Source organism: Trachurus trachurus (assembly GCF_905171665.1).
Source record: "Trachurus trachurus genome assembly, chromosome: 2".
NCBI classification, from domain to species: Eukaryota; Metazoa; Chordata; class Actinopteri; order Carangiformes; family Carangidae; genus Trachurus; species Trachurus trachurus.
Window position 1 is genome coordinate 189074 of NC_139914.1, and position 14497 is coordinate 203570.

The 14497-nt window shown below is 41.2% G+C and overlaps 1 protein-coding gene across 1 annotated transcript in view; it reads right to left on the reverse strand.

Moving 5' to 3' along the window:
• LOC310997614 (NACHT, LRR and PYD domains-containing protein 12-like) overlaps window positions 1-14497 on the reverse strand; it is a gene marked incomplete at both ends in the record, with an annotated part of 74400 nt that overhangs the window by 11858 nt on the left and 48045 nt on the right. The window contains 4 exons of the mRNA XM_083987380.1: window positions 1377-1550; window positions 11351-11524; window positions 11911-13541; window positions 13602-13843. Coding sequence (XP_083843506.1) covers window positions 1377-1550; window positions 11351-11524; window positions 11911-13541; window positions 13602-13843 — 2221 coding nt within the window. The remainder of the gene's footprint in view (window positions 1-1376; window positions 1551-11350; window positions 11525-11910; window positions 13542-13601; window positions 13844-14497) is intronic.

The following is a 14497-nucleotide window of genomic DNA, read 5'->3' on the forward strand; positions in this document are numbered from 1 at the left end:
AAATTTGGCCTAAATTATTTCTTTATACAGTGTTCTAGGACAAATTGGCCTCAGTGTACTTAGAGCGGAAGATTAGACATAAAACACTTGAGTATTGTTACATCTGTCTATCAAACATCTGTATTCAGTTTTAACTCATTGAGTGCCAACCACGTAATTTCTCGTTTTTCGTTCCCATGCGTTGAGTGCCGAAAACGTAATTTTACGTTTTTTGCTTTTTTTTTAAATTATGAAAATAGACACTTTAATACACATTATATGTAAATTTGGGGACTCTACGACGAGGAGAACTGAAATAGATGACGATCAAAGTCACATGACAGCTCATGATCTGGAAGTTTTTATCATAACTCGGCTTCTGCAAACGAGTTCTGCATGCAGATGCAGCGCAGCTGCTCCGCAGCTGCTCCGCTCTCACCCGCGCTGCTGCTCCAGCTGCTCCGGCTGCTCGGAGCTGAACCAGGAAGCTCTCAGCCGACAGTCCGCCCGGTCTTCAGCTGGAGCAACACCGTGTCCTCCCCAAAGTCCTCCCGCGGTAAAATCTGATGGTCTCTGGACCAAAGCAGACCGGCATCACCGACCCGTACCACAGAAGGACCGCGACCACCGGCCAGACCGGTCTTCCCGAGCCGCGGTGGCCGACTGACCCTCACGCTCCGCGGGGAGAAGCTGTGACACGGCACGGTGCGTCTGTGTTATTGTTGTTTAGTGGCGCCCCCCCCGCCCCCGATGGTGGTTTTGTGAATAGAACAACAACTGTTGTATATATTTATCTTATACGAGCCCTTTGATCCAGAAATGCGAGTGTCAGAAGAGCGACAGACACAAACAGCGCAGCTTTCATAAAAGACGCTGTATCTCCTTTTCTAGAAAAAAAGGAGGGATTTTGGTGAAACCCAGCCATGTTTAGCTTGACTTTTCTCAGGAACAGAGGCACGTAGAAACAAACGGTTTGTGGCCACTTGAAGCATTAAGGTAAACCTTTCAATTGAGCCACAGTATGTGTTGGTGGCAATAATATAGAATACACTGTGGCTCTACATAAAAAGTCAAAAATGGTCTAAATTGCCGGTACACTTGACTAAAACTTTGGAAAGGAGCGCGGCACTCAATGAGTTAAGCAGTGTATGTGATTTGGTGTTTGCACTTAGAGTGGGCCACAAACAAAACTCTTGTTTAGGGCCACCAAAATGCTAGGGCCGGCCCTGTTTGGAATCACAATTACAACTAATGGAGTGAAATGAGCTGAAAGTGAAGAGTCATTGTCAGAAAACAGATGTTACCATGACAACCTTAATATCAGCCTCATGTCTGCAGCTCAATGTCAACACAACTTTCACATCACATTCATCTGAGCACAGAAATAAAAGTCTGACCTCAGAGTCTCCAGTTTACAGTCTGGACTCTCCAGAAAACCACTCGGATCCTTCACTGCTGAATCCTGCAGGTTGTTGAGACTCAGGTCCAGGTGTCTCAGGTGGGAGGGGTTGGACTTCAGAGCTGAGCCCAGAGAACAACAGCTGATATCTGAAAAACTGCAGCTCTCCAATCTGAATGAAGAATAAACAAAGAAGATACAGATTTTTTAATTTTTTAAATTCTGTAGCCACATTTCAAAAACTGCTGGATGACTAATGCTGCTGCCTGTTTTAGACACCAGGCGTATGGTGAAAAGCCAAAAATGGCCTACACCCAAAATATTTACACCCTTTTCAGATCTATCAAACTGTGCGTACGCATAACTCTCCGTAATTTCCATTGATAAATCACACCGGACCCAAGAAAAGTGCGGATGTGAACACGCCTCATATTCCGCCCTCTAAACGGCCAAGCACAACCATATATGGTCAATGCAAATAAGCATGTGCATATTAAGTAGCCATGTGCGCTCTGGAAATTTGTGGAGTGATGTCAGTGGAAGACGGTGAAGACAACGGACAGACGGAGAGCAGGGAAAGAAGCTGAATTTCTCTAAAAGCGAGTTTCACAGGAATATCAGTCAGAAAAATCATCTTGCATTGAAATAGGCTACAATAAAAACAAAAAAAACCCAAATCTGAATGAAACAGAGTAGAAAGAAGAATAATCATATTTAACCTGCCCCTTTATTTTAGATGATGTCACAAATAATTTAAAGCAGGGTTTCCATTACCAGTTACCATTACTTTGCACCCCTTTCCACTAGCACTTAACCGCCAACTGCCATTCATTGGACGACTTTGATTTTCATTTGTGCATAGCTATTTAAAAAAAACATTGAAGTCCATCAGTCTGTGACTTTTCCTAAAATGATGTTGGGCAGCACCCCCTTTTGTTAAATACAATAAATAGGCTATTATTCGAACAAAAAAATATCGATCATGTGTTCTCATTTTTACCTGTAACCGTCACGTTTGTTCATTGGACGACCAAAGAATTCACTGATTTGCGCCGACATTATTGTGTGTGTGTGTGTCCAGTCTGGCTAATTCACACACACGCACGGCACAGAAATTATTTTCCAGACTGGACAGACTGGTAAAAATATTGTGGAAGAGGTGTGGAAAAATATCAAAATGATATAAAAAAAAAAAAAATTGTTTTATAAAGCCAGTATTTAGGAGCAAACTAGTGTAAATGTGTAAAAGAGCAGAAGTCTAAAAATATATGATCCTATAAACTTCCAGGACATGCTAAATAAAATAAACTGGATGGAAATTACAAATATATGTGATGTGGACTTAGCATGGGGTCGTTTTCAAACTACTTTCTTGGATGTACTTGATAAGATAGCTCCTTTAAGAGAGACCAGGGTAAAGCAGAGATCTCAGCCTTGGATAAATAATGATATTGTGGACAAAATCCACTTGAGAGATAAAACCCTAAGTGAGTTCAAAAGAACCAAACTGCCTGCTCTTTTTAAAGATTATAAAGCTCTTAGGAATAAGGTACAGCGAATGGTAGATGAGGCGAAAAAGGGTTATTTTAGGTAAAAAATTGAGGAGCATAAAAAGGATTCAAAGAAATTGTGGGAAACCCTTAGGCCTTTGGGGACGAAAGAGAACCCTAAGCAAAAACAAAGTAAAATTGGCCTTGACATTAATAGGTCGATATCACATGATAAAAAAAATGGTGGCGAATACCTTTAATAGGTTCTTCACAACAATAGCAAGCTTCCCTCTACCTCTGGTGTTTTTAGTGATCCACATAAGGTGCAAAAGTTTTATGAAGAAAAGGGAGTACAACCCGACACTTTTTATTTTAAACAAGTGACAGAGGAGTTGGTATTAAAAAAACTCAAAGGACTGGGTGCTTCTAAGGCCACTGGTTTCGACAGCATCCCTGCCAAATTTCTTAGGGATGCTGCTGAAATTATCACTCCTGTCATAACCTACCTAATAAATTGATCAATTACTAGTAATCATTTCCCGCACAAGCTTAAGGTGGCAAGAGTGATCCCCTTATATAAAAAGGGGTGCAAATCTGACCCTGGCAATTTTCGCCCCATATCTATCTTGTGCACAATTTCAAAAATAGTCGAAAGGATAATTTATGAGCAAATAGACAGTTATTTAGCAGAGCAGAATATCTTATTTGACTTTCAATCAGGTTTTAGAAAAGCCCATTCCACTGACACCTGTCTGCTTTATCTCACAGACTTCATTAGGAAAGAGGTGGATAAGGGGAATGTTTGTGGCATGGTGTTAATAGACCTTCAAAAGGCGTTTGACACAGTCCAGTACGACATCCTTTTGAACAAACTAAAAGCCCTTGGCTTTTCTGATTCATCTCTCCAGTGGGTGAGGTCATATTTGGTGGGTAGAGAACAGGTGGTGGATGTAGAAGGGACCTTGTCCTCACCTCTTAGATTAACATGTGGAGTTCCCCAGGGGAGTATTTTAGGTCCGTTATTCTTTTTACTATATGTGAATGACATGCCGTCAGCCATAGATTGCCATCTGTATCTATTTGCTGATGATTTGGCCATACTAGTCTCTCATAAAGAGAAATTAGAGGTGGAAAGGCTGCTTAGTATAGAACTTTCCAAACTCAGTGAATGGCTGGTAGATAATAAGATGTCTCTTCATCTAGGCAAAACAGAATCAATTCTTTTTGGGTCCAGTTACAAACTAAGAAAGTCACAAGATTTTAGGGTCACACTAGGTAATTTTATAATCACAGGGAAATGGTCACCTACCTAGGCTGTATCTTAGACAACAAATTATCAGGGGAGTTCATGGCCCGAAGAGTCATTTCAAAGGTGAGCCAAAGGACTAAGTTCCTGGCAAGAATTTCTAGCTTATTGGATAGCTACACCCTAAAAACCTTAGCTGATGCCCTTGTACAATGCTACTTTGACTATGCCTGTACATCTTGGTACACTGGCACCTCTAAAGGCCTCAAAGTAAAGCTACAGACATGTCAAAACAAATTGATTAGAGTAGTACATACACTTCATCCCAGAACACACCTCCATTCTGACCACTTCTCCAGCCTCAGGTGGCTCAGAGTGGAGGAGAGAGTTTCTCAACTTAAGCTGTGTTTAGTGTATAAAATAAAAAACGACCTGGAACCAAAGTATTTAGTAAACTACTTCTCCAAAGTCAGTGACACACACAATTATTCCACCAGGGGGAGCTCCACTGACTACAGGCTCTGCCGTTTTAAGAGCTGTATGGGAAAGTTTTCCTTTCTTTACTCAGCAGCTGTCTTGTGGAATGGCCTTCCTTTAAACCTTAAAACTGTTACCTCCTCCTACTTTCTTTTTAAGTCCTCAATAAAAAAAATGGTTAGCCAATCGATAAATTAAATCAAAAGAGCAGTGAAGCACTAGATCAGTGATCATCAACTGGCGGCCCGCGGGCCAAATCCGGCCCGCCGAACCTTCCAATCCGGCCCGCGACTGAGTTCTAATAGTTTACAAGTATTATAATTCTCAGTCTCCCGTTGTGTGCGCCTGTAAGTCAATGCGCTGGGACACGGAGACACGCAGATACGTGCAAAGTGTTTGTGTGTGCCTGTGAGTCCCTGCACTGGGATTAGGAAACACCGCGGTACCCAAAGCCCCGTGCATGCACGTTTAGGGAGCTGGCTGGACTGCAGGGTTTTCCCTGCCTGCAGAGCCGAGGTGCCTGGGTGATTTTGGCCGCTGCCATGTTGAGACGTGTGGCGCTAGTGGGAAAGGACCATATAACCCCCCCCCCCCCACCCCACCCCCCAAAAAAGTGTTGTTTTGTTGATCAATAAACATACATTACATTATATAGGGCTTATAGAGCCACTGTCTAAAAAAGGTGGTCCAAAGTGACTGCCGACATCAGCTACCACTCAGAGTAGCACCTGACCCTTATTGATTAAATTATCATTCCTTTGTTTCTAAGATGATTAAAAAGACTAAAACCAAAATTTCCCATACAACAATACTATAATTCATGACTCATTAGCAGGGGTGAAAGTAAGCTGGTATAGTCCAGTACTGCGTACCACTCAGTGGTGGTACGCAGTACCAGGAAGAGGGGAGAGCAGCTGCCTGCTATAAAGCCGTCATTCAGAACCAGTCCCGGCCGCACTTTGGGTCAAAAAATAGATCCACTAGCAACATGCAGTCTTGAACACTAGTTTGTCTGCTTATAAATTGCTTTTAACTCATTCCGAATTATTTCTGAACTTTCCGTGCTGGCCTGCAGGTGTTGAAGCCCAGACCCAAGCTTTAATTCTAGATCAGAACCTGACCAAAAAAAAGGAAAGGCCTGAGGCACAGCCCTACCTGACCGGGTCATATTTTTGGGCCGATCTTGAACTGATACGTCCGGTCTGGTTGGTTGGGCCCATTGAGATCTTAAATCTAATCTCATAGGGGTCCATGCACACTTGGCGCGTCCGTATAAATTTAGACTTGTTCTTTCATTAAACTTCACATATGCAGGTCAAGACAGTGTGCGGGAGCTTCCTCTGATCCAGGCCAAAACATTAAAAGAAAATAGTTTTTGTTTTTCTCACCAGCCACAGCTTCCCTCTAGACCAGTTTCATACATTCCAGCCATTCTTGCCATTACAATTATTTTCTTCTCAGAGTACAACAGAATGCTTAATTTACGTGTTAAAATCACATTTTTTTTCTTAAACCTGTGCAGATCTCAGCCTACCTGCTTATATCAGATCTAGTTCTTCTTTTGGTATCTTCAAGTGTGCTCTGTCTTCTCACCTTATGGCGGCCTGGTCTTGTTTTCATTGACACTGCACGTTCTTTCTGATTCTGTGAATGGATAGTATTCATTATCTGCTGTTGTCTCAGTTTTGGCCATTGTGGCCTTCTTATGGTTGTATTGTTCTAATGTTTGTTTGTTTTTCTTTTTTGGTGTTGACTGTTTGTTTTTGTTGTTGTTGTTGTTTTGTATTGTTGAGTACATGTTTGGGTAACCCTTTAATTTCCAGGCCGTTAATTACGTCATAATATCAAGAAATTACCCAGAAATAATGATTAATTGCGTAGTAATGTCAAGAAATAGCCTAGAAATAACGGTCAGTTTCATAGTAATGTTGAGAAATATAACCAGGAAATAACTTTTAATTGTGTAGAAATAGCCCAGTAATAATGATCAATTGTGTAGTAATGTTGAGAAATATAGCCCAGAAATAACAATTAATTGCATGGTAATGTCAAGAAATATAGCAAAGAAATGACACTCTAGTAATATAGACAAGTTGTAGTAGTAGAATTGCAGTGAATTACTGCTAAGTATTGGGTAATTACAGAGTAAATAGCCTGTTGTTTCCATGATATAGTCAAGTACTTTCAGTGTGATTAACCTGATGTAATTGTAATTTCCACAGTCTTACCTTATGGTTAGCTGCAATATCTGTTTCCCAAAAGCAAATGGTAGATCTGGCAACTGCTGGAAATGTCACCATAGTTAACCCATAATTACCTTTCTGCTGCCTGCAAAGTGTAGTGGACTTTGTTCCTTAGAAACGTATGGGTAGTTTCAGCATAACTAACATGGTTATGAGAACTTCCACTGTAATAGTCTTGCCCAGTGGAAATGTCACCGTAGTTAACCCATAATTACCTTTCCACTGCCTGTAAAGTGTAGTGGACTTTGTTCCTTAGAAACGTATGGGTAGTTTCAACATAACTAACATGGTTATGAGAACTTCCACTGTAATAGTCTTGCCCATAACCCATTTGGATGAAAGATGGTAGATGTGGCAACTGCTGGAAATGTCACCGTAGTTAACCCATAATTACCTTTCTGCTGCCTGCAAACTGTAGTGGGCTTTGTTCCTTAGAAACGTATGGGTAGTTTCAACATAACTAACACGGTAATAAGATCTTACACTAATAGTCTTTCCCAGTAACCCATTTGGATCAAATGTATAAATATTTTCCAACAAAGATAAGCTACGTACCATGAAATGTCACAACATGAACTCTTTTTAGGAACATAGAAGCCATTTCCAAATAATGGAGGAGATAATTACCTTCACATTTTATATTAAGTGTACAATATTCCTGCTATAACCTATCCACCTTTTTCTGAACTTCATAGAAGAAAGGCAAAGTAGATTAAAGTACATGAATGGGATGTTGTCCTGTTAAATCTCAAAACTCATATTCACATGTTCCCATGAAGAAAATACATTGAAGCTGTTTTCAGTTGTTTTTAATAATTTTTAAAGCGTATTGGAACATTCCCAGTAGAGTTATTCCCTTTCTGATACAGTATTGGAAATGCCTCCGATACCACCAAAAATGTTGGCATCGGTATCAGCAGTCGGCTACTGGAGTCCAGCTGTAGCCGGGACGGTCTGCAGGCCCCGACTACTGCGTTGTGTTCTGTGAACAATAACACGGGACGCAGGGCTGGGTTCACACTCAGGTTTATTCCTGTATGATGGCAACATAAAACAAAAAGGATGTGAATTAAATGGTCATCTTCTCCATAAAAGTCCTCTCTCAGTCAGGAACAGTGCAGACTGACAAATGCAGCACTATTTCTCCCAAAAAACTATCACATTTCTTCACATGGTAAAACACACAAGTAAACATCTCTAACATAACAATGGAGGCTGAGCAACCACACACATACCTGTATGATGGCGACATAAAACTAAATGGATGTGAATTAAATGGTCATCTTCTCCATAAAAGTCCTCTCTCAGTCAGGAACAGTGCAGACTGACAAATGCAGCACTATTTCTCCCAAAAAACTAGTACATAGTACATGGAGGACGCATTGACACATGCACACCACACACACACACGCACGCACGCACACTCACGCACACACACAGGGAGAAATCGCGGCAAAATAACTGTCTCTCTCTTGCTCAAAACAGCTCTTAAAACACACTACACGACAGAAAACACCATTCCAAACAGTTTTAGATTAACATTTGTTCATTAAATTGACAATAAAACTCAACAGATATAACTTTTAGGTCCCGGAGCCTCAACAACATACCTCTCGACTTTCACTCAAGAACAGCAGACTGACGAGAGAGAAGGGAGCGACGTGCGTCATATCCGCAGACTTTCAGAATAAAAGATCGGGTTTGTAAAGATGAAAGAAATACAAAAATAAAACCACAAAAATTTGAATGATACAGTATTAACAATAACAATAATCCATATTTGAAGTAAAAAGAAACCAAAACACATCATCTGATGGATTTTGGTGAAATTAATAACAATAAAATAAACACCAAAATGTGTAGTAGTTTCCTTTTTCTGTTTATCTGTGGCCCACAACATCATTTTAATTATTATTTTAATAATTATTATTCTATTCTAGCTGCATGTTGTATTTATAACCCACAGATAAACACACGTGGTATCGGATCGGTGCCTGTAACAAAGGAAACGACACATTTTATTGTTATTAATTTCACCAAAATCCATCTGATGATGTGTTTTAAGTTCTTTTTTACTTTAAATATGGATTATTGTTAATATAATTAAATTTTTGTGGTTTTATTTTTGTATTTCTTTCATTTTTACAAAACCGATCTTTTATTTTGAAAGTCTGCGGATATGACGCACGTCGCTCCCTTCTCTCTCGTCAGTCTGCGCTGTTCCTGACTGAGAGAGGTATGTTGTTGAGGCTCCGGGACCGAAAAGTTATATTTGTTGAGTTTTATTGCCAATTTAATGAACAAATGTTAATCTAAAACTGTTTGTAATGGTGTTTTCTGTCGTGTAGTGTGTTTTAAGAGCTGTTTTGAGCAAGAGAGAGACAGTTATTTTGCCGCGATTTCTTCCTGTGTGTGTGCGTGAGTGTGCGTGCGTGTGTGTGTGTGGTGTGCATGTGTCAATGCGTCCTCCATGTACTAGCCGTCATGCTAAATGTATTTTATTTTTTGTGTGGTAGGACTTTTATGGAGAAGATGACCATTTCATTCACATCCATTTAGTTTTATGTCGCCATCATACAGGTATGTGTGTGGTTGCTCAGCCTCCATTGTTATGTTAGAGATGTTTACTTGTGTGTTTTACCATGTGAAGAAATGTGATAGTTTTTTGGGAGAAATAGTGCTGCATTTGTCAGTCTGCACTGTTCCTGACTGAGAGAGGACTTTTATGGAGAAGATGACCATTTAATTCACATCCTTTTTGTTTTATGTCGCCATCATACAGGAATAAACCTGAGTGTGAACCCAGCCCTGCGTCTCGTGTTATTGTGCACAGAACACAACGCAGTAGTCGGGGCCTGCAGACCAGACACATGGACTCCAGTAGCCGACTGCTGATACCGATGCCAACATTTTTGGTGGTATCGGAGGCATTTCCAATACTGTATCAGAAAGGGAATAACTCTACTGGGAATGTTCCAATACGCTTTAAAAATTATTAAAAACAACTGAAAACAGCTTCATTGTATTTTCTTCATGGGAACATGTGAATATGAGTTTTGAGATTTAACAGGACAACATCCCATTCATGTACTTTAATCTACTTTGCCTTTCTTCTATGAAGTTCAGAAAAAGGTGGATAGGTTATAGCAGGAATATTGTACACTTAATATAAAATGTGAAGGTAATTATCTCCTCCATTATTTGGAAATGGCTTCTATGTTCCTAAAAAGAGTTCATGTTGTGACATTTCATGGTACGTAGCTTATCTTTGTTGGAAAATATTTATACATTTGATCCAAATGGGTTACTGGGAAAGACTATTAGTGTAAGATCTTATTACCGTGTTAGTTATGTTGAAACTACCCATACGTTTCTAAGGAACAAAGCCCACTACAGTTTGCAGGCAGCAGAAAGGTAATTATGGGTTAACTACGGTGACATTTCCAGCAGTTGCCACATCTACCATCTTTCATCCAAATGGGTTATGGGCAAGACTATTACAGTGGAAGTTCTCATAACCATGTTAGTTATGTTGAAACTACCCATACGTTTCTAAGGAACAAAGCTCACTACACTTTACAGGCAGTGGAAAGGTAATTATGGGTTAACTATGGTGACATTTCCACTGGGCAAGACTATTACAGTGGAAGTTCTCATAACCATGTTAGTTATGCTGAAACTACCCATACGTTTCTAAGGAACAAAGTCCACTACACTTTGCAGGCAGCAGAAAGGTAATTATGGGTTAACTATGGTGACATTTCCAGCAGTTGCCAGATCTACCATTTGCTTTTGGGAAACAGATATTGCAGCTAACCATAAGGTAAGACTGTGGAAATTACAATTACATCAGGTTAATCACACTGAAAGTACTTGACTATATCATGGAAACAACAGGCTATTTACTCTGTAATTACCCAATACTTAGCAGTAATTCACTGCAATTCTACTACTACAACTTGTCTATATTACTAGAGTGTCATTTCTTTGCTATATTTCTTGACATTACCATGCAATTAATTGTTATTTCTGGGCTATATTTCTCAACATTACTACACAATTGATCATTATTACTGGGCTATTTCTACACAATTAAAAGTTATTTCCTGGTTATATTTCTCAACATTACTATGAAATTGACCGTTATTTCTAGGCTATTTCTTGACATTACTACGCAATTAATCATTATTTCTGGGTAATTTCTTGATATTATGACGTAATTAACGGCCTGGAAATTAAAGGGTTACCCATGTTTGTACGTTGAGTCCATGTTTGTTTATGTCTAGATCCCCTCAAAAACGAGATGACGCATCTCAAGGGGTTTGTGAAAATGAAGAAATTTCCAACTATTCTCTGAGCTATAGGACTTTAACCTGACCTCTCACACTGGGAAGCCCTTTCACCTTCTACCAGCTGCAGTAACTTGGAGTCACAATCAGTCGCTGCTTCAAACTGAACTTCACACATTTCACTTGAACACAGACAAAAGTCCAACAGGTCCAGTCAGTGAACTCACCTCAGAGTCTCCAGTCTACAGTTTGGACTCTCCAGTCCAGCACACAGAACCTCCACTGATGAATCACTCAGGTCGTTGTAGCTCAGGTCCAGTTCTGTCAGGTGGGAGGGGTTGGACTTCAGAGCTGAGGCCACAACTTCACAGTGGCTCTCTGAGAGTCCACAACGAACAAGTCTGCGAAGAGAGAAAATATGAAATGTGTCAGAATGAAATCAGATGAAAGCTGCAGTAAAAACACAGTTGATGCATCTGATGACAGGATGTGATGATGTGATGATGTGATGAACATCTGAGCTTCAGCTCATCTTCTCTGACTGAGTTTGACAGGAAACTCTGAGACCTGCCCTGGTTTAATCTGGATCTGTGTTTTAGATGAAGGAGGAAAGTGACGTCACATTTCTGCTTCATCATGTGATTTGATCCAGAGTCAGGATGAAGACAGAGATGGCGCTATTTTATGGATGCCCCACATTTATATCAACTTTAATGTAAAACACTGTGTTTATCGGAACTTGACTGATCTACTGATCATTTATTATATTGTTCATGTCTGGACTCACCGAGTCTTCCTGCAGTTCCTCACAGCTGGGATCAGTCTCAGTCGTCCCTGAGCTGATGTGTTGTACTTCTTCAGGTCCAACTCGTCCACAACCTGCTCTGACATCTGCAACATGTAGGCCAGAGCTGAACACTGGATCTCAGAGAGTTTCTTCTCTGATCTATTCTCTGACTCCAGGAACTGCTGGATCTGCTGATGAACTGACTGGTCCTTCATCTCCGTCAGACAGTGGAAGATGTTGATGCTTCTGTCAGGAGATATTCTATCACTGTTCATCTTCTTGAGGTTGTTGATGGTTCTCTGAATGGTTCCGGGTCTGTTGTCTGTCTGACCCAGCAGACCTCCTAACAGCCTCTGGTTGGACTCCAGAGAGAGGCCATGAAGGAAGCGAACAAACAGGTCCAGGTGACCATTTCTACTGCTGAGGGATTTCTGCATGGCTCTCTGCAGGAAGACATCCAGGGGTGGAAGACTGCTCGCATTGAGTCCAAAAAACTCAGGAATCTTTTTAAAGACAGACTTTTGGTTTGAGTTTCTCTCTTCGTTGTCTTCTCTCAGAAAGTTCTTGAGAACCTGTGTGTTCCTGTTGGTGAAACAGTGGAACATGTAGACTGCAGCCAGAAACTCCTGAACACTCAGATGAACAAAGCAGTAGACTGTTTTCTGGAAGATCACACTCTCTCTTTTGAAGATCTCAGTACAGAGTCCTGAGTTCACCAAGGCCTCTGTGACATCCAGACCACATTGCTCCAGGTCTTCTTGGTAGAACATGATGTTTCCTTCCTCCAGCTGTTCAAACGCCAGCCTCCCCAGCTTAAGAAGAACTTCCCTGTCGGCCTCCGTCAGCTCCTGTGGACTCGTCTCATGTCTTTCACCGTACTTGTTCCTCTTCCTCTTTGTCTGGACCGGCAGGAAGTGTGAGAACAGGTCAGTCGTGGTCTTGGGCAGCTCTCCTCTCTGGTCCGTGGTCAACATGTGCTCCAGAACTGTAGCACTGATCCAGCAGAAGACTGGGACTTGACACATGATGTGGAGGGTCCTGGACGTCTTGATGTGTGAGATGATTCTTCTGGACAGATCTTCATCACTGGACCTCCTCTTGAAGTACTCCTCCATCTGGGCGTCAGTGAAGCCTCGGACCTCTGTTACCCTGTCAACACATGTAGGAGGGATCTGACTGGCTGCTGCAGGTCTGGAGGTGATCCAGACCAGAGCCGAGGGAAGCAGATTCCCCTGGATGAGGTTTGTCAGCAGCACGTTAACTGATGACGTCTGTGTGACATCAGACACAACCTCCATGTTGTTGAAGTCCAGTGACAGTCGGCTTTCATCCAGGCCGTCAAAGATGAAGAGAAGTTTACAGACAGCCAGCTGCTCTGCTGTGACCTTCTGTAATGTTGGATGGAAAACATGGAGCAGCCTGAGAAGACTCAACCGCTGATCTCTGATCAGGTTCAGCTCCCTGAACGAAAGCAGAACGAGCAGACTGACATCTTGGTTCTCCAAGCCCTCGGCCCAGTCCAGAGTGAACTTCTGCACCAAGAAGGTTTTTCCAATGCCAGCGACGCCGTTGGTCAGAACCACTCTGATGGCTCTCTGTTGGACAGGTGAGACTGTAGAGACATTGTCTCTCTGATGGACAGATGAGACTGTAGAGACGCTGTCTCTCTGTTGGACAGGTAAGTCTTTAAAGATGTCGTTGCACTTGATTGGAGTGTCCTGGAGGGTCTTCTTCTTGGACGTTGTCTCCAGCTGTCTCACCTCATGTTGGGTATTAACCTCTTCACTCTGTCCCTCTGTGATGTAGAGCTCAGTGTAGACGCTGTTAAGGAGGGTTCCACTTCCTGTTCCCTCAGTTCCTTCACTCACTCGTTCACATCTGCTCCTCAGACTGATCTTATGTTGATCTAAAACCTCCTGCAGACCACCATCTGCTGAAAGAGAAGAGACAGAGTCAGACTGAAGACAGATAGTCTGACAATCTGATCAGATTATTGAAGAGAAAATTAGAAATGGTGAAAGTCATCACTCAAAGTTGATCTTTTATTTTTTGATTTCTCGAGTTTTGGGAGCAGAACTGAGACCATCAGAGAAACTCTGATTTTTAATAATGTAGCCTCTTGGCTAAGATGTGAAACGTCTTTAACAATCTACAACCAAGTCCACTTGACCTAGATCCAACTTTGTCAGAGTATGTTAATGTAACGCTGAGTGCTTGTTATTGTCATCTGAACTGAACGTTTGGCTCATGGGTAAAAACAGCACAGGAACAGCTTTTCAGGACAACTTGTGTGCTTTTGTAAACAAGTTTACTTGTTTATCACTCCACCCAGTCCAACCCAATGAAAACATTGAGGACAAACTACATAGTAGAATGTAGTTCCAATTTTCACAACAATATACAGAATATTTGGTAACACTTTATTTTAAGGGGTCCTTGTTCCTGTGTATCTACCTAATTAATTACAGTGTAATTACCTATGTAACCGTATGTAATAACATGTACTTACATTGTAAATACATAGTGTATTTTTGTGTACTTACAGGTCCTTGTTACACTTGTAATAAGAAATGCCAAAGTGGCCTCT